Here is a 26,024-nt window from a genome sequence, read left to right as displayed (position 1 = left end):
GTTTGTTGTTGCTGGCAACTCCAAGTGAGATTTCTTGCAGAACACTCTGTGATTTTATGATCTAGGATGAGAGGGTTTGGCCATAAAATACCTTGTTTTAACACATTTTACTATCAATTCCACTACAGAGATAAGAAAGATTCTTTCCTTTTTGTTCAAGAAAAATAAAAAGCAAATTACTTTATGTATTTTTCTTTGCCTTCTGATCATGCTAAGAGACACCTCAACAAATCCTGCACCCAACAAATCCTATCTTTTCCGCACACGCAGCAGTAAAATGCACTCATTTGCATAAGTTATAACCACATACATAAGTAAAAGTGTTGTTTGTGACAGTAGATCTGACTTTGGGGATACATATGAACTTCTAAAGTTTTAATAGATTTCAGCATTGACACTACAGCATAGAAATAAAGCATTTCTTGCAGTCATCCCAGGCATTCCAGATGGTGAAGAGCATTGCAATAATTCAATGGAAGGAAAAGCAAACTTACCCGAATCATCATGACTGAACATCTGATATCATGAATTGTATCATAGATCTTCTTTGAGATGTCCACAAATTGATTATCATCCAACACATTCAATGAGTTTTTGCTTAAGGCTTCTAAGGCAACATTCACTTGTGTTACAAATTCAGGAATTACTGTTAAAATAAAGAATAAAGAGAAGATTGTCCTCTTTGTATTTTTGGATTTCTACAGTACTTTCCAGGAAATATAGAATTTGGTTTTAAACAAATATTTGATTAATAGATCTTTATTTGTATTTTTTAAATATAGAGATACACAAATTTTAGCAGGATTATCTTGAATCTCTGAAAAGTAAAAGGAATCAAAGACAATTAAAGGCTTTTTTTTTTTTTTTTTTGTAAACTCCAGGCTTCTGGAGAGAAAGGCATTTTTATAGAAATGTTTTAAAAGATTATCTTTCTCCTTTATGTCATTTTTGTTTTTATAAAACCTTGGGACCATACAATCATTTCTCATCCTATTCAATATAAACCACAAAAAATTACAGAAAGGAATTGGTGCGTAAAACAGTTGGAACTGTAAACACAAAGATATTTAAAGAAAGAAAGCAATTGAGTTGCTAAACAGAAGAAAATTTAGTTAAAAGCAGTAATTATATCTTATAGAAATAATAAAAATATTGTAAACTTCCTTTTAGTAAGATGTTTTCTCTATAATAAAAAAAATTAGTGAAAAGGAATTGACATTCTCATATGCAAACTATCTTTAAAATAACGAAACACTGACTGACTATAGGGATGCTTCTATCAGTAAGCCAATCCATGGATTACCTTTTTAATTAAGGCTTCAAAATAGTTTCAAATAAAAACATTTCTTCAATTTTACTTTTAAAGTTAATGATATTAACAGTTATTATCTCTTCACCAGGCTCAAGGTACTTTTCTTTTTTTTTTTTTTTTTTCAAATAAAAAATATTTATTTATTTATTTATTTTTTTTTTTTTAATTTATTTATTATTATTATACTTTAAGTTATAGGGTACATGTGCATAACGTGCAGGTTTGTTACATATGTATACTTGTGCCTTGTTGCTGTGCTGCACCCATCAACTCGTCATTTACATCAGGTATAACTCCCAATGCAATCCCTCCCCCCCCCTCCCCCTTCCCCCCTCCCCCCTCCCCATGATAGGCCCCGGTGTGTGATGTTCCCCTTCCTGAGTCCGAGTGATCTCATTGTTCAGTTCCCACCTATGAGTGAGAACATGCGGTGTTTGGTTTTCTGTTCTTGTGATAGTTTGCTAAGAATGATGGTTTCCAGCTGCATCCATGTCCCTACAAAGGACACAAACTCATCCTTTTTGATGGCTGCATAGTATTCCATGGTGTATATGTGCCACATTTTCTTAATCCAATCTGTCACTGATGGACATTTGGGTTGATTCCAAGTCTTTGCTATTGTGAATAGTGCCGCAATAAACATACGTGTGCATGTGTCTTTATAGCAGCATAATTTATAATCCTTTGGGTATATACCCAGTAATGGGATGGCTGGGTCATATGGTACATCTAGTTCTAGATCCTTGAGGAATCGCCATACTGTTTTCCATAATGGTTGAACTAGTTTACAATCCCACCAACAGTGTAAAAGTGTTCCTATTTCTCCACATCCTCTCCAGCACCTGTTGTTTCCTGACTTTTTAATGATCGCCATTCTAACTGGTGTGAGATGGTATCTCATTGTGGTTCATGTCTAAAACACCAAAAGCAACGGCAGCAAAAGCCAAAATTGACAAATGGGATCTCATTAAACTAAAGAGCTTCTGCACAGCAAAAGAAACTACCATCAGAGTGAACAGGCAACCTACAGAATGGGAGAAAATTTTTGCAATCTACTCATCTGACAAAGGGCTAATATCCAGAACCTACAAAGAACTCAAACAAATTTACAAGAAAAAAACAAACAACCCCATCAAAAAGTGGGCAAAGGATATGAACAGACATTTCTCAAAAGAAGACATTCATACAGCCAACAGACACATGAAAAAATGCTCATCATCACTGGCCATCAAAGAAAGGCTCAAGGTACTTTTCTACGTGTTCAATGTGATTTAAATCTTAACCCCAGAATTAACCAAGTATTAATAGTTTAACAATGAGGACACAGAGAAATCAAGACTCTTCCACAGATTCATTCTGTTAATGTGTAACAAAAGAGATGTGAACTCAGAGTCCCAAAATGCAGACTCTACATTCAAACTAATCTGCCGTATCATAGTGAGGAAGCCTCCAGCCCATATGAAGATGTTGGATAAAAAGATTAATTTTTAGAGGAAATAATTCTAAACCTGGAAGATAGAAATATTTTGACTGGTATAAAAATATCAATAAATGTTATTTTTCTACATTTAAGTCATATCTGCATGTATGGCATACTATCTCTGGCAATTCTACCTGCTATGTTATTGATATGAGGAAATTTTGATGATATACATGGGCACTCATTTTATATGGTCCTTTCTTTCCTCTGACTGCTAAAATGTATCACCTATATCCTACTTCTGAGCCACCATACCTGCTGACATTATCCACTGTGCTCCTATTCTCTGTCCATTCTCTAGGCACACTGTCCAATAAAAGGTGGCTACTAGCTGCATATAGCTATTAAAAATTAAATTCATTAGCCTTAAATTTTAAATTCAATTCCTTAGTCATAGTCATCCCATTTCAACTGCTTGACACATACATGTGACTAATGATTACCATTTTGAAGAGTGGAGATATGGTTATCATAAGGGTAACTTTTGAGATAACAGAAACTTATTTTTTTATTAGACTTTAAGTTCTAGGGTACATGTGCACAATGTGCAGGTTTGTTACATATGTATACATGTGCCATGTTGGTGTGCTGCACCCATTAACTCGTCATTTACATTAGGTACCTCTCCTAATGCTATCCCTCCCCCTTCTCCCCACCTCATGGCAGGCCCCGGTGTGTGATGTTCCCCTTCCTGTGCCCAAGTGTTCTCATTGTTCAGTTCCCACCTATGAGTGAGAACATGCGGTGTTTGGTTTTTTGTCCTTGTGATAGTCTGCTGAGAATGATGGTTTCCAGCTTCATCCATGTCCCTACAAAGGACATTAGCTCATCCTTTTTTATGGCTGCATAGTATTCCATGGTGTATATGTGCTACATTTTCTTAATCCAGTCTATAATCTATGGACATTTGGGTTGGTTCCAAGTCTTTGTTATTGTGAATAGTGCCACAATAAACATACATGTGTATGTGTCTTTATAGCAGCATGATTTATAATCCTTTGGGTATATACCCAGTAATGGGATGGCTGGGTATTTCTAGTTCTAGATCCTTGGGGAATTGCCACACTGTCTTCCACAATGGTTCAACTAGTTAACAGTCCCACCAACAGTGTAAAAGTGTTCCTACTTCTCCACATCCTCTCCAGCGCCTGTTTTTTCCTGACTTTTTAATGATCACCATTCTAACTGGTGTGTGATGGTATCTCACTGTTGTTTAGATTTGCATTTCTCTGATGGTCAGTGATGATGAGCATTTTTTTCATGTGTCTCTTGGCTGCATAAATGTCTTCTTTTGAGAAGTATCTGTTCATATCCTTTGCCCACTTTTTGATGGGGTTGTTTTTTTCTTGTAAATTTGTTTGAGTTCTTTGTAGATTCTGGATAGTAGCCCTTTGTCAGATGAGTAGAATGCAAAAATTTTCTCCCATTCTGTAGGTTGTTTGTTCACTCTGATGGTAGTTTCTTTTGCTGTTTAATTTTAATTAGATCCCATTTGTCAATTTTGGCTTTTATTGCCATTGCTTTTGGTGTTTTAGACATGAAGTCCTTGTCCATGACTATGTCCTGAATGGTATTGCCTAGGTTTTCTTCTAGGGTTTTTATGGGTTTAAGTCTAACATTTAAGTCTTTAATCCATCTTGAATTAATTTTTGTATAAGGTGTAAGGAAGGGATCCAGTTTCAGATTTCTACATATGGCTAGCCAATTTTCCCAGCACCATTTGTTAAATAGGGAATCCTTTCCCCTTTTCTTGTTTTTGTTAGGTTTTTTCAAAGATCATATGGTTGTAGATGTGTGGTATTATTTCTGAGGGCTCTGTTCTGTTCCATTGGTCTATATCTCTGTTTTGGTACCAGTACCATGCTGTTTTGGTTACTGTAGTCTTTTAGTATAGTTTGAAGTCAGGTAGCATGATGCCTCCAGCTTTGGTCTCTTTGCTTAGGATTGTCTTGGAATGAGGGCTCTTTTTTGGTTCCACATGAATGTTAAAGTAGTTTTTTCTGATTCTGTGAAGAAAGTCATTGGTAGCTTGATGGGGATGGTATTGAATCTATAAATTACCTTGGGCAGTATGATCATTTTCACGATATTGATTCTTCCTATCCATGAGCATGGAATGTTCTTCCATTTGTTTGTGTCTTCTTTTATTTCATTGAGCAGTGCTTTGTAGCTGTCCTTGAAGAGGTCCTTCGTATCCCTTGTAAGTTGGATTCCTAAGTATTTTATTCTCTTTGAAGCAACTGTGAATGGGAGTTCACTCATGATTTGGCTCTCTGTCTGTTATTGGTGTATAAGAATGCTTGTGATTTTTGCACACTGATTTTGTATCCTGAGACTTTGCTGAAGTTGCTTATCAGCTTAAGGAGATTTTGGGCTGAGACGATGGGGTTTTCTAAATATACAATCATGTCATCTGCAAACAGGGACAATTTGACTTCTTCTTTTCCTAACGGAATACCCTTGATTTCTTTCTCTTGCCTGATTGCCCTAGCCAGAACTTCCAACACTATGTTGAATAGGAGTGGTGAGAGACGGCATCCCTGTCTTGTGCCAGTTTTCAAAGGGAATGCTTCCAGTTTTTGCCCCTTCAGTATGATATTGGATGTGGGTTTGTCATAAATAGCTCTTATTATTTTGATATATATCCCATCAATACCTAATTTATTGAGAGTTTTTAGCATGAAGGGCTGTAGAATTTTGTCAAAGGCCTTTTCTGCATCTATTGAGATAATCATGTGGTTTTTGTCTTTGGTTCTGTTTATATGCTGGATTACATTTATTGATTTGTGTATGTTGAACCAGTCTTGCATCCCACGGATGACGCCCACTTGATCGTGGTGGATAAGCTTTTTGATGTGCTGCTGGATTCAGTTTTCCAGTATTTTACTGAGGATTTTCGCATCAATGTTCATCAGGGATAGTGGTCTAAAATTCTCTTTTTTTGTTGTGTCTCTGCCAGGCTTTGGTATCAAGATGATGCTGGCCTCATAAAATGAATTAGGGAGGATTCCTTCTTTTTCTATTGATCTGAATAGTTTCAGAAGGAATGGTACCAGATTATTCTTGTACCTCTGGTAGAATTCGGCAGTGAATCCATTTGGTCCTGGACGTTTTTTGGTTGGTATTATTTATTAATACCTTTAATTAATTATTAATTATTAATTATTGCCTAAATTTCAGAGCCTGTTATTGCTCTATTCAGGGATTAAACTTCTTATGGGAGGGTGTATATGTCCAGGAATTTATCCATTTCTTCCAGATTTTCTAATTTATTTGCGTAGAGGTGTTTTTGGTATTCTCTGATGGCAGTTTGTATTTCTGTGGGATTGGTGGTGATATCCCCTTTAACATTTTTTATTGAATCTTTTTGATTCTTCTATCTTTTCTTCTTTATTAGCCTTGCTAGTGGTCTATCAATTTTGTTGATGTTTTCAAAAAACCAGCTCCTGGATTTATTGATTTTTTTGAAGGGTTTTTTGTGTCTCTATCTCCTTCAGTTCTGCTCTGATCTTAGTTATTTCTTGCCTTCTGCTAGCTTTTGAATGTGTTTGCTCTTGCTTCTCTAGTTCTTTTAATTGTGATGTTAGGGTGTCAATGTTAGATCTTTCCTGCTTTCTCTTGTGGGCATTTAGTGCTATAAATTTCCCTCTACACACTGCTTTAAATGGGTCTCAGAGATTCTGGTATGTTGTATCTTTGTTCTCATTGGTTTCAAAGAACATCTTTATTTCTGCCGTCATTTCATTATGTACCCAGCAATCATTCAGGAGCAGGTTGTTCGGTTTCCATGTAGTTGAGCGGTTTTGAGTGAGTTTCTTAATCCTGAATTCTAGTTTGATTGCACTGTGGTCTGAGAGACAGTTTGTTATAATTTCTGTTCTTTTCCATTTGCCGAGGAGTGCTTTACTTCCAACTATGTGGTCAGTTTTGGAATAAGTTGGACGTGGTGCTGAGAAGAATGTACAATCTGTTGTACTGGGGTGAAGAGTTCTCTAGATGCTTATTAGGTCCACTTGGTGCAGAGCTGAGTTCAATTCCTGGATATCCTTGTTAACTTTCTGTCTTGTTGATCTGTCTAATGTTGACAGTGGGGTGTTAAATTCTCCCATTATTATTGCATGGGAGTCTAAGTCTCTTTATAGGTCTCTAAGGACTTGCTTTATGAATCTGGGTGCTCCTGTATTGGGTGCATATATATTTAGGATAGTTAGCTCTTCTTGTTGAATTGATTCTTTTACCATTATCTAATGGCCTTCTTTGTCTCTTTTGATCTTTGTTGGTTTAAAGTCTTGTTTTATTAGAGACTAGGATTGCAACCCCTGCCTTTGTTTGTTTTCCATTTGCTTGGTAGATCTTCCTCCATCCCTTTATTTTGAGCCTATGTGTGTCTCTGCACATGAGATGGGTCTCCTGAATACAGCAGTCTTATGGTTCTTAACTCTTTATCCAATGTGCCAGTCTGTGTCTTTTAATTGGAGCATTTAGCCCATTTACATTTAAGGTTAATATTGCTATGTGTGAATTTCATCCTGTCATTATGATGTTAGCTGGTTATTTTGCTCATTAGTTGATGCAGTTTCTTCGTAGCATTGGTGGTCTTTACAATTTGGCATGTTTTTGCAGTGGCTGGTAACATTTGTTCCTTTCCAGGTTTAGTGCTTCCTTCAGGAACTCTTGTAGGGCAGGCCTGGTGGTGACAAAATCTCCCAGCATTTACTTGTCTGTAAAGGGTTTTATTTCTCCTTCACTTATGAAGCTTAGTTTGGCTGGATATGAAATTCTCAGTTGAAAATTCTTTTATTTAAGAATGTTGAATATTGGCCCCCACTCTCTTCTGGCTTGTAGAGTTTCTGCCAAGAGATCCTCTGTTAGTCTGATGGGCTTCCCTTTGTGGGTAACCTGACCTTTCTCTCTGTCTGCCCTTAACGTTTTTTCCTTCATTTCAACTTTGGTGAATCTGACAATTATGTGTCTTGGAGTTGCTCTTCTCGAGGAGTATCTTTGTGGCGTTCTCTGTATTTCCTGAATTTGAATGTTGTCGTGTCTTGCTAGGTTGGGGAAGTTCTCCTGGATAATATCCAGCAGTGTTTTCCAATTTGGTTCAATTCTCCCCGTTACTTTCAGGTACACCAATCAGACATAGATTTGATCTTTTCACATACTCCCATATTTCTTGGAGGCTTTGTTCATTTCTTTTTACTCTTTTTTTCTCTAAACTTCTCTTCTTGCTTCATTTCACTCATTTGATCTTCAATCACTGATACCCTCTCTTCCAGTTGATAGAATCAGCCACTGAAGCTTGCGCATTCGTCACATAGTTCTCGTGCCATGGTTTTCAGCTCCATCAGGTCATTTAAGGACTTCTCTACACTGATTATTCTAGTTAGCCATTTGTCTAACCTTTTTTCAAGGTGTTTAGCTTCTTTGTGATGGGTTCGAACTTCTTCCTTTAGCTGGGAGAAGTTTTATTGTCTGAAGTCTTCTTCTCTCAGCTCATCAAAGTCATTCTCCATCCAGCTTTGTTCCATTGCTAGCGAGGAGCTGCGTTCCTTTGAAGTGGGAGAGGTGCTCTGATTTTTTAGAGTTTTCAGCTTTTCTGCTCTGTTTTTTCCCCATCTTTGTGATTTGGTCTTTGGTCTTTGGTGATGGTGACATACAGATGGGGTTTTGGTGTGGATGTCCCTTTTGTTTGTTAGTTTTCCTTCCAACAGTCAGGACCCTCAGCTGCAGGTCTGCTGGAGTTTGCTGCAGGTCCACTCCAGACCATGTTTGCCTGGGTATCAGCAGTGCAGGCTGCAGAACAGTGAATATTGCTGAACAGCAAATGTTGCTGCCTGATCATTCCTCTGGAAGCTTCATCTCAGAGGGGTACCCGGCCGTGTGAGGTGTCAGTCTGCCCCTACTGGGGGGTGCCTCCCAGTTAGGCTACTTGGGGGTCAGGGACCCACTTGAGGAGGCAGTTGTGATAACAGAAACTTCTATTAGGTCATACCACTTTACAATGAGAATCCCTCAAATCATGTTCTCCCTTTCAGTGGATGGGATAACAAAGCAAGAGGGAGAGCAAACTCATACCCCCCCTTTGCCTAGGAGAAACAATCTCAAACCACAATTCTCTTTTATATGGGTGTGACTCTCAAAGTATATCTCTAATCTAGACCTTCTTCGTTAATTTCAGAACTGTATATCCAACTGACAATGGCAAAATCCTACCTGAATCTTTTATAACACCTCAAACATGTTCTATCTAAATCTAAACACATTTTTTTCTACCCAGGAAACCTAATTTTCCTTTGCTATATTCTATGTTGGTGCTAGGTCATTCATGAAAAAAACCCAGGTGTTTTATTTGACCTCCTATACTTCTTTATTCCTTACATCCAAATACCTACTAAATGCCATCTGCTCTACCATGTAAATATATCCCAAATCCATTGACAATTTTTAACCTCACTGTCTCTAGTCATCATCATCTACTATTTCAGTCTACAGCATAGTTCTTCCGATGCTTAAATTCTGCTCATCCTCATGTTCATTATAAGTATAATCTTATGGATGGAACCTGCTCTTAGCATTAAGTATTATAGTATCTCTCAAATGATGGTCACTCAGTAAGTTGTTTTATGAACACATCATGTTAACACAGTGTTTACAAGTTTTCAATTGTTCCTTGAAGCTTTTCGTTCTTTCTATCCTAAATGCATAGCCTGACATGCAGCAAATAAATGATTTAATGAATTGAGTGATTAAATGAATTAATTAATTCATATGTAAAATCAAGCAAAGAGTAGGTACAACGAAACATGTCCAACTTGCACTTAAATGTGATTTCAGTTTTGTTAACAACTGAAAAGCTCCAAAAATATATTTATGCAGGCTTATAAATACATTCAAATCTGTTCAACGAGTTAATCATTACTTTTTAGTGTTAAAAGAGGAGGGAATGTCTAAGAAAATGTGTCCAATTATTTAACATTTCCTTCAGGTTCTGGAGTAGACAGCAAACCACCCATCAAAACTACAGCTCTAAAGAACAGGACAAAATGGCTTCCAGCCTCTGTGATATGCTCTATTCACTCGAAAGACACAGTTAAGAAAAAGGAGACGTGTCCTCAAACCTGTAGGGACCTGTCGGCTACATAATTTTATTCATAGTCATCCGCACTAAAAATGTTTTTTCTCATATACCAAACAAGTGTGCAATACAGTAATAATTTAATTCTGTCTATTAATAGTTCCAATCTGCTATTATTGATACAGTTCCCACCATCTTCCTATGTAGATTTTGGCAAAAAAATAAAAAGTTAAAGTCTGTTTTTCACTGCCCTGTGTAGTAGTTGTGAGAAAGATTTAAGGAATCTTACGAAAAATACAACACAGCCTTTTCATTAGCACAAAATGATTTCATTTTAACTCCTCTAAGGGCCTTTTACTAATAAATTAATATTAGCTCCAATTAAAATAAAATCTTTCAGAAGCAAATGTTTAATTTCTGAAGTACAGATGGAAACTACTACTTTCTCACTCTAACAGCATAAATGAACTATTCAAAGTTGATATGTAATTCATTTCTCATTTCATTAGCTTAAGCATCAGCTGTGGGTGTACTTTACTTACACTATGGACATATGGTTGCTTAGCTTGAACTAGGAGTACATTTTTTTAACACTTTCAAGAAAATACAAAATGAGTATAATTAAATAGCCAGTTTATGATTATTTAGAAAGAATAACAAATTGATAAACCTGTCTTTACTCCATAATCTACCTAGGTTTTCAGAAAATGAGGTTTAGACATTAATATACAATCATGCTATACAATCATTGATCAAAGAGAAGGATACTTTAAACGAATCCATTCTAATCAGTTTAAATGCCAGGTAGGATAAGCTGTTCTGAACTTTGGAGTGTAGATTTATCAAACAAAGGCGGCCTTTTGGTCAATACTCGGGTGACTTCAAAGTATCTTGTCTATTTTACACAGCCAAATTCTGGACCAGTTCTGAACTCTTTTGCAGTCTGTACTTTCTCTGTCTACTTTATTCAGAATAGACAGAATAATAGCTACTATTCTCACTCATCTTGGCACTATGCTAAGCATTTTAGATGCATGTCTCATAATCCTCACAGAAGCCCTGTAAGGCAGGAACTATTACTATCCTGATTTACCGATGAGGAAACTGAGGTCACACAGTTAATACGTGATAGGCTGGTAATTGAGAATACAGAGCCTGCTCTCTGAACCCTAAATCTGCACTGCTTTCTTTTGATAAGTGAAGTCTGTGGGGCTTCTGAATTGCTGTGCTCCTGGGAGAATTCATGATAATTTTCTGACAATGCAGTTAACAGACCTACACAGCCAAATTCTCCTAGGCCTTCAGCTTCTCTCTGGTAGTAGCCCAAGAATATTTTATCCCTTCTTAATCCTTGCTAAATTTATTATGTGCATTTGAAAGTAGGTGAGGATATATTATTATGAAATTAAATAGATCAGAAAAGAATTCAGACTCATTACTGTAATGATCTAAAAATGATATCACCAAATTGTTTTCTACCATTAATAAAACCCAGATTAAAATATTCTAATTATACCATTATCTTTGAAAATTACTGGTGGTAAAGAAATTTGCCTTTGAAAGTTCACATAATTCTAAGTCATAATTTCTTTAGGTTATGTTAAGTAACTGGGAGAGAATTAATAATAGTAGAAAGTGTCATTAAGCATATAAATGACTTCTAGAAATACCACCTTATACTTTTTTCATTTATTCAATAAATGCTGATTATTGTGGTTCATACATATTTAATATTTAGGGAGCCAATATTATGTATCAGGAATATATTTGGTACCTCGTAGATCATATATCATACAAATCGATGACTAGTGAGGATCTCACCATTTTTCAAATGATATGCCCCAAAGTACTGACCTACTCTGATCCTTTATCACACATCACATGGTTAACAAGAGCAGCACTTCTGACCTCTATGTTATACTCTATCTTTTAAGAATGTCTGAATTATCTCCAAAAAGTAAAAAATAAAATGCCAGAGAGAAAGGACTTTGATACAGCTTCGTGAAACTGATATATTATGTTTCCCCCTCTGGCAGAGTAGTTTTTCTACATATGAAACACTGATCATTTAACTAGCCTGAGTGTCCACCTTTGCGTCTCTCCAGTGACTTAGAAACTTATCTTCTTTCCCTGTAGCTTAATTTTAAAAATCTTCATATGTCTACATAATAGCTTAATATTAATAATATTTCCGATTTAAGTATATTAAAAGTATATCCAATGACTTTTTAATATGATGAAAATTAAGTTCTTTCATGCTTTTCCTCACATCATTTTTTAATTTGTTTACCTCACAGTAATCAGTTACATAAATGTGATACTTAAATATTCAAAGTTGGACCTGAACCAAATAATGTTCTATGATGACCTTTGTTCTTTTATGTACTACTTTATGTTAATAAAGTTAATACATTTTATTTTTTTTTAATTGCTTGGTTTTCTTTGCATTTCTCAGTAAGAATCCTCAAATGTTTAATTTATCAGTACCATTTTCATTTATGTTATGTTAATTAACTGGGAGAGAATTAATAGTAGAAAGTGGCATTAAGCATATGAATAAGAAGTTTGTGCAACTGTTTTGGTTCATGCAAATAGAATCATACTGCATATACCTTTTTGTATCAAGTTTCACTAAACATTAAATTTATGTCTGCATAAGTTGTATATAGAATTATTCATTCTCATTGCTGTATAGCATGTCATAATACTAAAATGTATTTATCCAGTCTATGAGTAATGGGCATTTGCATAATTTTCAGTTTGGGACTATAATATATAGTGGTGCTATGAATATCCTAGTAGATGTTTTTTGGTGAATATATGTGTACATTTTTAGGGAATATATCTATCAATAGACTTGCTGGGCCATAGTATATCCATATATGTCACATTAGTAAACATCAACAATATCCTGAGTGGTTGGAAAAATTTTTACCCCTATCAACAATGCCTAAATATTCTAGTTGCTCTATATCTTCCCTAGTATTTGGCATATACCATCTTTCACTTTTTAGCTTTCTGCAAAGTATATTCTCTTATTCCCTTTTAATATCTCTGCCAGGGTTCTGGGTTCTGCTAGTTAAGACTAGGGATTACTTTGATTTTTTAAAATCTTGCATCTTGAGTTTAGACTGTTAAATCTTCCTCTTTTAGAATCACTCACCATCCTGTTGCTCAAGATCAAATCTTAATTTCTTCACTTTCTACCATTCAGAGAAACACACAACAGGGAAAAAGTTAAAGAAAAATAGAGAGGCGAAAGGGCTCCAAGGTCTGTAGTGTTAGCAAAATGCCGCTCAGTATGTAATGGGTATCCTGAACCACAGGAACAGGGAAAGAAGTCTAGAGTAAAAAGGTGCAGAGGTTCAAAAGGTACAGAGGTTTATAGTGTGGGATCACATCTAGTAGGAGAAATGTATCTTTCTTTGACCAGTGGTGTTGAACAAAAGGTGGTCCTTCACATATTGCTGGGGATTCCTTTGCTGAAAATAAATAGAATTGATCTTACCTCTACAAACTTCAACTCTCTTTGCGCAGTTGTCTATGATTATGTGTCAGAGTAGAACTGTCTTTCCAACCTTGTCTACCTGGTATCTTTCTGCCCATTCTTCAGATTCAGATTATTGCTTATTTGCTTTTATAAATTTATTTTTTATTGATACATAATAGATGTACATATTTGGGGGATACATATAATATCTTCATGTAATTTGAAATCAGATTCAGTTTAAGTGTCAGTTTCTCTGTGAAACTTAATCAGCACCACCACACTTGCCTCCAAGTGTATTAGGAAATCCTGTCTCTTGGACACACTAATGCCTGAAACATACATTTATTAAAGTGCCTATGTCTTAGCCAGGCATGGTGGCATGTGCCTGTAGTCCCTGCTACTTGGAAGGCTGAAGCAAGAGGATCACTTGAGCCAAGAAGTTCAAGACTTCATTGAGCTATGATCACACCACTGTAGTCCAGCCTGGGTAGCAGAATGAGAGCCCCTTGCCTCTGGAGGCCCTACCTTTTTGTAAAGGTCCTGTGTCTCTAACTTTACTGTATGTGTTTTCTTGTACTCAGTCACTTCTAAAATCCTGACAGAAAGCTCTGAAAGCATAAACTCTGTCAGGTCACTTTGTTTCCTCAGGAAAGTAGTAGGTAGTAGAGTAAGAATTCAAAATTAGTCACTCAGACTCAGAGCCTGTGCCCATAGCCACTATGTTCTACTGCTTGGATGTAAGAATAACCACCCTGATACATACCCAAAAAACACTGCAGGACACTTAGGATAAAGAGAAGAGCTACATTTTTTTTTTTTTTTTTTTTTTTTTTTGAGACGGAGTCTCACTCTGTCACCCAGGCTGGAGTGCAGTGGCACGATCTCGGCTCACTGCAAGCTCCGCCTCCCGGGTTCCCGCCATTCTCCTGCCTCTGCCTCCCGAGTAGCTGGGACTATAGGCGCCTGCCACCGCGCCCGGCTAATTTTTTGTATTTTTAGTACAGACGAGGTTTCACCGTGGTCTCGATCTCCTGACCTTGTGATCCGCCCGCCTCGGCCTCCCAAAGTGCTGGGATTACGGGCGTGAGCCACCGCGCCCGGCGAGAAGAGCTACATCTTTAAGAGAGAAAAGATTGTCAGTAAAATATTAAAATCAGATTGGCATTAGACTTTTCATGGGAAAGGCTAGATATCAAAGGAAAAAAGATAAAATAATGCCTCCAAATTCTAAGAAAACTCTATTCGAAACTTGAAACTCAATATCCCACCAATCCATCAGTTAAGTGAATGATGGCATTATTTCAGACATTCAAGTACACAGAATATTTAATTTCTACGAACTGTCTGTTAGGAAGATACTTGGCAGACATACTCTTAAAACAAGAGGTGAATCCAAAAGATCAAAACATGGGGCTAAGGAAATAGTGGAGTTGGAAAAGCAGTATAAGGAATACCCAGAGCGTATTGAGACAATACATAAATATGTGACATTTTTGAGAGCCAGGGTTCTCACTATGTAAACACGGAGGTACTGCTAAGGAATGACAAACTGCTATGGTAAGACAAAGATGAACCCCATGGGACTGGACTGAACTGAAGATGTCGGCTTGAACTCATAATTTTATATGCAGATATAAACATAAATTGTATATAGAGATGTATATATGTATATTATTTTTGTGCAAGAATGAAGGAGAAATAAGAAAGCACATCTTAATTTGCCTATATTCACACACATTTTTAAAAATATTCACATTAAGGATATACAAAGGAATAAGAAAACTTGTTATGTACAAGGAATCTTAAGAGTAAGGTAGAAGGGTTATGAGAAGAGAGATTTGTCTCAGAGTAGTTTTTGTACATTTTTGACTTCTGTAAGTTTTTAAAGATTCTACAACAAAAAAAAATAAAATTCAATCAACAAGGGTAGGGAGTTGGGAAGAGGAAACCTAAAACCAAATGCAAATAGCAATAAATGAATGAATGAACATGTTTAAAATTTTTAAGGTGTGCATACCCGAGTTGCTCATACTTTACTATTTTCTAAAGCTGTGTTATTTAATACAGTGGCCACCAGATATACGCTGCTATCTAACCTTATATTAAAATACTATAAATGAATACAATTAAACATTTATTTCCTTAGTCACTCTAGCCTACCACATATGGCTACCACATTAGATAGTGTAGATATAGCTCAGTTCTATCATCACAAAAAGTTCTATTGGACAGCACTATTTCAAATATTTGCAAATCAATTATTTGTGAAGTTCCTGTCCTCTGCAGGGCACTGATTTAAATTGGATGAGTGATATTGGTATCATCTTTGGTTCCATGTACATCTCACTACTATGAGTTAAAAATCTCTGAAGAAACCTTCTCTGGCACCTTGAAATGCCCTGGGCTATTGCAAAATTGTATTTCAGATTCTGTCTAATGAAACAATTCTTAGCTTTATTGGTCAACATGTATCTTCCTTGGTATAAATATAGATGACTACTTAAACAACAACAAAAGACATAGTTTTCCTTGTGGTTTGAGAAATTATAGATTATCTCTTTGCCATATTAATTCTGTTAATCCCTTAGGGTTTATGGGATTCTACATCTGATGAAATTGGACTAATTGCAATATATGTTAACAATGTCTGGAATTTCAGTTCCAATTTGTTACTTTCATTCTAACAAAACTGTTAATTAATTTAAGAAGTTGTAATACTACAGTGAAAGATTATGGATTCAATCTCATTGATAGGTGTGATTTTATTTTCCCTACATTAGCTGTATTTCCCATGGAAGCATAAGACCTTCCTATATGCAAGGGATACAAGGTTAAGATTTTTTTAAAGAACAGGCCAGGAGTGGTGGCTCACGGCCTGTAATCCCAGCACTTTGGGAAACCAAGGTGGGCAGATCATCTGAGGTCAGGAGTTTGAGAACAGCCTGGCCAACATGGTGAAACCCCGTCTCCACTAAAAATACAAAAATTAGCTGGGCATGGTGGCTGGCACCTGTAATTCCAGCTACTTGGGAGGCTGAGGCAGAAGAATTACTTGAACCCAGGAGGCAGAGGTTGCAGTGAGTCAACATCAGGCCATTGCACTCCAGCCTGGGTGACAAGAGCAAGACTCCATCTCAAAATAAAACAAACAAAAAATAGTTTTAAAGAAAAAATTTATTTTTTTTGTATTTGATATTCATTTGTTTTGAATCCTCCTACTATTTCACCCAGTATCTTAACTTCAGGTAACCCAAATTAATATGGCTTAAACATATAAGTGTGTTTAACTCATGTAACAGATATTTCTCTAGAAATTTGAATAGAAATTGATTGTAAACTTTTTGACTGTGAGAGTTTGGTGAACGGAATTACTACTTTTAATAATATCTGTTGAATGAATGAAGAAAACTCCTGTTTTCCATGCAGTAGGGGAGCTTACTATTTAAGGCAACTGAAGTACCTTCTATCATAAATATTTACCTCCTAATTTCTTTTTCTTTTTAAAGTTGAATTTCTACATGTTGGTTTACAGACACTATTTTAAACAAGCCTATAAAAGAAAATGAAGTTTTATAACTATGCTAAATATGTTTAAAGTAGTTATAGAAATCCAAAAACTTTCTGAATCTACATAAACTATGATTATGAAAGGTCAGAAAGAAAATGAACTAAAGTTCTCTTCTGTAAAATGAAGAAGTTAGCTTAGTTCTTCTACTCTAGCATAGTTACTCTCTGATTCCGTAAGTTTCTTCACAATCATACATGCATTGTATTTACTACCTCTGGCTATATTTGGTTACAAACAGAAATTCATTTGAAAAAAATAAATGGATGAATGAGAGGGTGGGTAGATGACTGGATGGCTAGATGGGTAGATAAAAGGAAAGAAGGATAGTTGTAGGAAAAGATGGGTGGATAGATGCATAGATAATATGATGAGTGAATAAAGAGAACTAGAGATGTATTTTTATAACTCTCCTACATCTTCCCCCAAAAATGAACTAAATGCAGCTTTTAAAAAAGAGTTAAGTGTGCAATAAGCTTTAAAACAAGGCCAATAGGAGCCACATAATCAAAGTTAGGGAGCAGATGTATAATTACATTAAAAATCCTAGAGTTAAGGTACAGCAATTAATTATAAAATTGATTGTTTGAGGTCCAGGCAAAAATGAAGCAATGGGTTATATGGTTCATATTATCTACTAAAAGGAACCTAAGCACTTTGAAATTTTCAAATGAAAATGATAATTTATATTTTTATCAGTATATACTTGAAAAGACTTTTCCTTCTCAATGCTGTATGCTAAGAGGAATAAATGTATCATGTATGTATTTAGGTTATTGGTTATTAAAGAACAAAATGAACAATAGTCTTTAAAAATGATGTTAAGAAAATGCAGAAACATTCTGCATAAGACTATTTCTTTTTTACAATATCAGATTACCTTCTGCAGAGAGTTAAAGTACTAGAGTTTTGATTTGCACCTACCTGATATAACATACAGAAATAGGTCTTGATTTGAATTCTAGAGGGAAAGTTAATGCATAAATGAATAAATGATCTCAATATGGCTTTTGACAGAAGTGGGTCACAAGTTATTTGAAATTGATGTCAACAGTGAGTTACTTCTTGAAGGATGGTCATTCAGGTTTATCAGGCAAAAGAACTTCCAACACTTGTTTTAGATACTAAGTGTTGATTATGTAAATTGATATTCTCTTGTGAAAATGAAAGTGACTTGTATCAGCTGCATTTTATTCCTGAGACAGAAAGCCTCAGATCAGGATTACAAAATATGATAACCTATGTGACAGTGTCCACCATAATATCTGATTGTTCAGAGATAAGAGAAGACAAGCATTTGATCACTTATTAAGTACCAGTTATTTTGCTGGTGGTTTACACATGTGAAAGCAGTAATGTGTGGCAGTGATATGTCAAGTCTTGACATCAAACTTCCTGATTGGGTGTCTCTTCCTTGCTTGCATTTTATCATTGCATTTTATATGCATTGTGTTTTCTCTGAAGTTTTACAAGGCTGTAGTCCTGAGCAAACAGTAAATTCTTTGCTCAGTAAACTGTATTATAACACAATGGTTTTCAAACTTTACCATGCATCAGAATCACCAGAAAGGCCCATTGAAACAGAGATGGCTGGGCCCTACCCATGGAGTTCCTGGTTCAATAGGTCTAAAATGCTGCAAGAGAGTCTAAATTTTAACAAGTTTTCAACTGATGTGAATACTACTAGTCCAGGGAGCATCTTTTGAGAATCACTTTTAGCAGATATAATTGGTTGACTCCCCCAATACTCTCTACCACCATTGTTGCTAAAAGAATCATGAATTTATTCAAGTGTCCAGTGACATCTGAGAAGAGGGAAGGTGATGCAGTTCTTGGTCAGTTAGAGTAGGTTAATATTCTCTGTGTTCTTCCCATATTGTATTAAAGAAGGAATTTTATTGTAATAGTTGTTTCTATTTGTCACCCTATTTGATGTTCCACAAAGGGAAGATACTTAGAAGCTACATGTGCGTAAATTATATACATATATGTGTATGTATATATTAATATATATGTGTCTGTATATATTTGTGTGTATGTGTGTGTATTTGGCATATATATACACACCAAATTATATGTGTGAACACAAAATTATATATATGTGTATGCATATATATGTGTCTGTATATATGTGTGTTTGTGTGTGTATACTAAATTTGGTATACATGCACACATTTGTGTACATATACATATATATGTATTATAATATATTTCATATTGTATATTTGAATATATTATATAAATCTCAATATATCACTTGATGTGCAACACACACAGATATATATACACATACACACATGTATACACACACCAAATTTGGCATACACAAGCACACATATACAGATACACACACACACACACACATATCATTTATGTGTAAACTCATATATTTGGTTATCATCAGTTTCTCTCACCAAATTTACTCTTCTCTCCCCTCATGTATCTCCCACTCTCCATGTTCAATCAATCAATCACTATGTCCTGCTGATTCAGTCTCTCAAATATGTTTCTGGCACATAGTAGATGCTCAGTAATTATGCATTGAGTGAATATGTCTACCTAGCACAAGTCCTATTAATTCAATGATCTAACGTCTATGTATTGTTAGACTGAACCTAGCACAAATTATATTAATTCAATGATCTAATTTCTATGTATCGTAAGTCACCCAGTTTTACAAGTAAAACATATAATGATTGTATTTTAATTAATGCACCTACTAATTTTATCATTAAGGTCAAAGGAATTATCATTAAGTAATCATTGAATCAGTTGCTGTGCATTTGGTGTAGGTCTTTCTCAATGGAAAAGTTTGCTTCTCAAACCTTTTCTGTTCCTATTCACTAAAGCTCTGCCACTGCAATTCTTGGCTGTGCCTCAATAGTGCACACACAGTGCATTTAGTATATTACTGATGGACAAAGCTCTGAAGTTAAGAGGATCAATTAGAATAAAACCCAAAATACCTAAAGCTAATGTCAATTCACTGAGTCAGCAAGAATGCTCTGAAAACCTTTTATTTTGAGGCATGAAAACCTCTCACATATCATTTTATTATTTCTACCTCTGGAATTCTCCAAATCATCATGAGGCTGCCTGGAAACGTAAAGAGAGAAAGCATATATAAGCATTTTGTTATTTTTAATTCTAATCATCTTAAATCTACCTATTTCTTTCTCCTCAAAAAGATCTCATTACCTTGCCTAGGTGTCTATCATCCACCAGATGCCCAGAGATGCCTAGAGATACAGATAAGAGCTAAGATCTCATTTTTTCAGGCTATCTCCTTCTATCCTTCTATGCATTGTGTTTTTCTTTTACTGCAGGAAAAAAAATCATTTCAATAGATATTTACTTATTGATATCTATAAGTTTTGATGATCACAAAACTAAGGTTCAGTCAGATTAAGCATTAACATCTAGAACTGCATGACGAGCAAAAGATGAATCACAAAATACTTCTAAAAATGAAGAACTGTCCTATAAAGCTTTTAAAAGACTAACAATCTCTTTGCGATAAAACAAGAACATAACGAACTACTGGTGGCTACAAATGTAGATTTTAATTATGTATTTATAATGTGATTTCAATATATTACCTGTTATATATTTGCCTGTGTTTCCTACTAGCTGTAGAATACAATGCAGAATAACAAAACTGCCAAAAGAGAATCATATAAAGCTTCAGAGACTTTAAAAAGAGAAAAAGTAGAGTTAAGGTTGTAATATCTATCAATGTAGTAAAACAGAAAAATAAAGCTAAAAGTTAGATTACAACAAGTTGTAATTTAAACTTTAAGCCAAAGAATCTATTCTTAATTTGGTAGATAATTAATAGCCTTTAGAAATTTCCAGTAGTATTCTCACATGACTAGTGATGAGAAAGTAAATCTGATACTTGATCTGCCTTAAAATTTCCTGTACAATGTAATTCACTACTTTTCTGTGAAGTAATCAGCATTTTTTTTTTTTTTGAGACAGAATCTTATTCTGTTGCCCAGGCTGGAGTGCAGTGGCACGATCTTGGCTCATTGCAACCTCCACCTCCAGGGTTCAAGCAATTCTCCTGCATCAGCCTCCCGAGTAACTGGGATGACAGGTGCCTGCCACCATGCTCAGCTAATTTTTGTAGTTTTAGTGGAGACGGGGTTTCACCATGTTGGCCAGGGTGTTCTCAAACTCCTGACCTCAGGTGATCTGCCCACCTCGGTCTCCCAAAGTGTTGAAATTACAGGCGTGAGCCACCGTGCCCGGCCATCATCATTCTTGATAAGAAAAAAATCAAGCACCTTTCTGATAGACTTTTATGAGATTATGACCTCTTCTAGAAGATTAGACTGGCCTCAACTAACCATCACGCTAATAGCCCGATGATTGTTAACCAGAATCTTTGGAATAGTTGCATATAATCTAATAGTGATTATCATGATTATCTAATCATCATGTTTTAAATGAATTATCTCTATCAAGAGGATATATTTAAATTTACTTTTTATAAAGCCTATTTCCTTGCAGCAGGTTGGAAATACAGTTTTATCATCTGGTCATAATTAATTTGTCTGAGAGGATGTTTTAACAGAGGTTTTCAACTGTGTTCCACTGAGAGTGTCTCAGGAAACACTGTGGGTAGAGAGAGAAGAGGGAGGGGGTGAGGAGAAGCCCTACTGAAAATAGTGTGAGTTCCCACACCAATCGCTGTTGCAAAGACAGTAGAACTTTTTCATCTGTTTTATATATTTAAGTTCAGTTTCATTGGAACAAAAGATTGTGTAATACTAAAAAGATAGGAAATCATTGCTCTACATTATGAATATAGACGTTTTGTATAAAATAGTAAAGCTGAAATAGGAAGACAAGTTAGGAGGTTTTAGAGTAGGCTAGAAGAAAAGAGTTCATAAAGATCTGAATGAGGATGTTGGCAGTGGAAATGAACAGGTTGGGACATTTGGTACTGAAATAGAAACTTCAAAATTTTATTGCTGATTAGATGCAGGGAGGTAACGCAAAAGAAGAAATCCAAGATGACTAAGGTATTGACTAATCCTGATGTCTAGAAGAAAGTGGGCAAACTATTATCAGTAATAAAGGAGCCAAAAGGAAAGGAGGTCTCAGTGGGTGAATAAGAGTCTATTCACGTTGAGTGTGAGGTAAGTTTCAAGTCCAGCTACCTATTAGACAGTCAGGATAGAGAGAGAGAGAAAGAGAGAGAGAGAGAGAGAGATTGGATAAGCATTTGCATAGAGATGACAGTTGAAGCCATGGCAACAGGCCAAATCATGATTGATATTAAGCTAATTTCCCTAGAGTTTGAAAGAGGAACTTGGTAGTCATAATTAAATGTGTCTCTGTTGATAACTTCACAGACTTTTAAGACAAGAGGGGCTTCGTGCTTTTGGTGACACCTGTCATGTTACAGGAATACCTGTACTGTATGTGAAAGGACTGTGGAACTCAAAATGACTGTTAAAATGTAAGATGGAAGTATTTATTGGTGTTATTATTACATTGTAATAGAGACTTATCAACCTAAGACTAGTCTTTTTTTAGAATTTGTTAATGAAACTGCATGTATCTAATGCACTATAAGAGCAATATCCTACTCAAGCATTCTAAGCGTAGGTTAAGAAATGCATAATCATTGGCTTGGTAATCTCTTTCTGGGCAATAATAGCAGAACCAACCTCCAGCAAAGAAAGCTTAGTAGCAGAGATCCTATCTACATTCAGAATGGGACTCAGTGTATTTCACTGATAAGAAGATGGGGAAATTGGCACCAGAATTGAAAGGTTGTAATTGTAGGACATGGTAAGTGATTGCACACGTAGGGGGCTGGGACAGAGGGAATACCTTCAGAGATTACTTGCAACCAGGCAGTGTCAGTTTATAAAGCCAAGACAAAACAGAAGTCAGGATACCCTACCAGGGAGAAGGAATCAAAACTAGACTCAGCTGACCCAAAGGCTACAAGGCCACAAATGCCAAGCTTTTTGCCCAGTGACTGCTGCTGTCAACTACAAAATAGGCTCCCTCCTGGTAAAGATAGCAGGTCACATATCTCAGTTACTGCTCAGGAAATAACCTGTCAGCACATCATCTCTGAACACAAAGGACAAGGTAATTGTCCCACGTTCTGTCAGGCAGAAGTCCCAGTCATCTGCAGAAGTGGTAACATGGAACATGGTGTATTTGTATTAACATTATCTCTCTTGTCTCTGGCTTCAGTAGGAAAAATTTTGGAGACTGCAATAACACTTTTTAGTATTGGATGATTTATTTAGTCTTTCTTAATGCAGGGGATGCATATCTAACTTTTGTAGTTAATAATTAAGGTATATCTATGTTGAATGATTAAGCAAAATCAAAACCAAGACTGTTTTTGTTTTTTAACATTTTTTAATTTTACTCCAACCAGAATGGAAGAAATACATATAATTCCGGATAGAGTTAAATTCCAAATTCACTGAGAGTATATTTGGTTTATGTGGTAGGGAAATTAGCCTATTATTAAAACAGATTTTTAAAGATTTATAGGAAGAGGCAAGTAGATGAAATTGCCCTGTCAGAATATTTCATGACTTTGAGGGGATAAAAGTAAAACTATATGATTTCTATTGTACTTTCTCAGCTGTTACTCAAATTGATTATAACTATAAAGGAATTTCATTTTCTGATTCATCACCATGTTAAAATGACTATGAAGTCTTCTAAACAAAAGCATGAAATTCTGTCTCCTCTTCTAGTATTCAATTCACACAGCAAGATCTCTTTAAAATAGTCATCATATTTTCTGTTTATTCCTAAGTGTGTTTTAAAAATAGCTAAGGTTAGAATAACAAAATAAACTCACACACACATGCACACGTGTATATATATACACACACACACACACACAATTATATACATATATAAACACACACAGATCTGTATATCTATATATCTATATCTATATACACACACATACAGACATACACACTAACGATGACTGTTGATTGATTCTGGAAACTAGAAGAAATTGTATACTGTTTATAATCCAAGGGAGGATTATCTGTATGGATTTCAAGAAGATTCTACTTCACTAAATGTTGTGACATTTTACAAAATGTTGGTTGTGTCATGCTTTACCCCCAGCTTTAACACAAGTCATGAGGTTTTGAAAGCTTGATTAGCAAACATATATAACAAAAAGAAAAGTAGAACTACTCAGGAAACAATATCAAAAGGTGGATGTGCTAAATACAAAGCAGACAAATAATCAGACATGTTATTTTTGCTCTACTGAAAATCCATGCCAAAAATAATAATGACTTTTTTTTCTTTTTCTTGTCTACTTTCTTTTGAATATTGATACTTCACATTTTGTTAATTCTGAACAAGACTATGAAAATGTTACATCATTTTACTGAATCGAAAACATTAATGAAATACCATGTGTGAGCAGATAGATCTATGAGTTTATGTGTGAACTTACACTAGAAAGAGAAGAATGGCAGTAGATGTGGGGGATTGGAAGGAATCCAGTCCTATATACACATTAAGGATAAAAATAAATTTATTTATTTCAAATTCACCCTTGAAATAGGTTAATCATTGAAAAAGATGGATCTACAGATTCCACATAAACACCCCCGGTTTGCAAGCCAGGCATAGATGCCGAGACAGAATGATAAATAAAATAACAATTTAAAATAATTTCTGGGAAAATTATGGGATTATAAACATGGAAAGAAACTTCCTGAAAACTGGTTTAAGAATACATTTAATCATATATTTTCAAAAAGTAATTTTATATATTAAGAGGTAAATTTTACATCTGTACCAAAATTACCCTGTCTTTTGTGCTCTCTTCTGAGAGAAACATTTCATTTTTCTGCAATATCTCTTCCTCGTGTCCTCCATCCTATATTTCTAGAGTCTCAAATATGCTCAGCCTCAAAATTAAGATGCTTTGAACTTCCAGGAAACACTACCCAGATAAAGGTGGCTTTCAAAAGAGATGTTTTTTATTGTCTACGTAATTACGCAGAGTTAAGCAGTCATTGTGGATGCAGCTCTACAGCATCAAAAAGGATCCAGACTCTTCTGTGCTCACTCTGCAGTCCTCAGTGTGTTCACTTTTGTCCTCAGGCTTATTGCTGCACAGCTGCAAGACAGCGACTGTAGCTAAGCTTCATGCCTACACACAACCAAAGACAGGAAGGAAGGAAGCAGAAGCAGAGCTCTCAATATCAATGTCTCCCTCTCTTTATCTGGGAACAAAAAACCCCCAGGAGCTTATCTTTATGCCTTATTATCCAGAAATGGGTGTCATGACCATTACTAGCTGCAAGATAAAGGGGGGTACTAAATATCTTACGTTTTGTATTTGACGTAAACACATTTGGGAAAAGGGTGGATTAAGAGTCCCCTTTGAACTCCAAATAGAGATCACGTATTTAAAGTACTTTTTAAATAATATTTCCGAACAAAGAAGATAGATAATAACAGTAGCAATTTAAGAGCAAGATAATATTTGGATACTCTAAGATCAGCCAACAATGAGGCATATATGACAGTCTTCTGATGCGGCAGTTAAAAGCAAGATTTTATTTATTTAGTATTTATTTTATAAGCGAGAATTTAGACTTAATAAAATACCATTTATTTTTATATGTTTGCTATTTTTCAGATAAGATTAAACATGAGAGGAAAAAATTAAGGTTCTATAACGAACTAGGATTAAAGAAATATATCAAGAAAACTAAAAGAGTTCTTTTTTGACCCTAAAGATTTACCTGCATGACCTAAAAAAGAAATGGAGATTTAGGCAAGTATGGAACACTGTGAAGGTAATGACTAAAAGGCTAGTTAATGAATGAATAATAGTCTATTTAACTTTAACCTAAGTGTTTGTCTAACCACTACAATTTCTTGAAAAAAGAATTTAAGGAGTGACAAATTTGATCTTATGGTTGCACCTTAGTTGTTCTTAAGAATTCTTTTTTCTTTTTAAATTATTTTGCTTTAAGATCTGGGATCCATGTGCAGAATGTACAGATTTGTTACACAGGTATACATGTGCCATGGTGGTTTGCTGTACCTATCAACCCGTCATCTAGGTTTTAA

At 35.4% G+C, this 26,024-nt stretch overlaps 1 protein-coding gene across 7 annotated transcripts in view; it reads right to left on the bottom strand.

The window, feature by feature from the left end:
• CTNNA3 (catenin alpha 3) overlaps positions 1 to 26,024 on the bottom strand; it is a 1,858,220-nt gene that overhangs the window by 367,158 nt on the left and 1,465,038 nt on the right. For all 7 annotated transcript variants that reach the window (XM_050805650.1, XM_050805648.1, XM_050805652.1 and 4 more), the window contains one exon: positions 495 to 646. In XM_050805650.1, coding sequence (XP_050661607.1) covers positions 495 to 646 — 152 coding nt within the window. The remainder of the gene's footprint in view (positions 1 to 494; positions 647 to 26,024) is intronic.

The sequence above is a fragment of the Macaca thibetana genome, chromosome 9 (genome assembly GCF_024542745.1).
Source record: "Macaca thibetana thibetana isolate TM-01 chromosome 9, ASM2454274v1, whole genome shotgun sequence".
Classification (NCBI taxonomy): Eukaryota; Metazoa; Chordata; class Mammalia; order Primates; family Cercopithecidae; genus Macaca; species Macaca thibetana.
The sequence above is the reverse complement of the archived record's forward strand: the minus strand, read 5'-3'. Positions and strand labels throughout refer to the sequence as shown.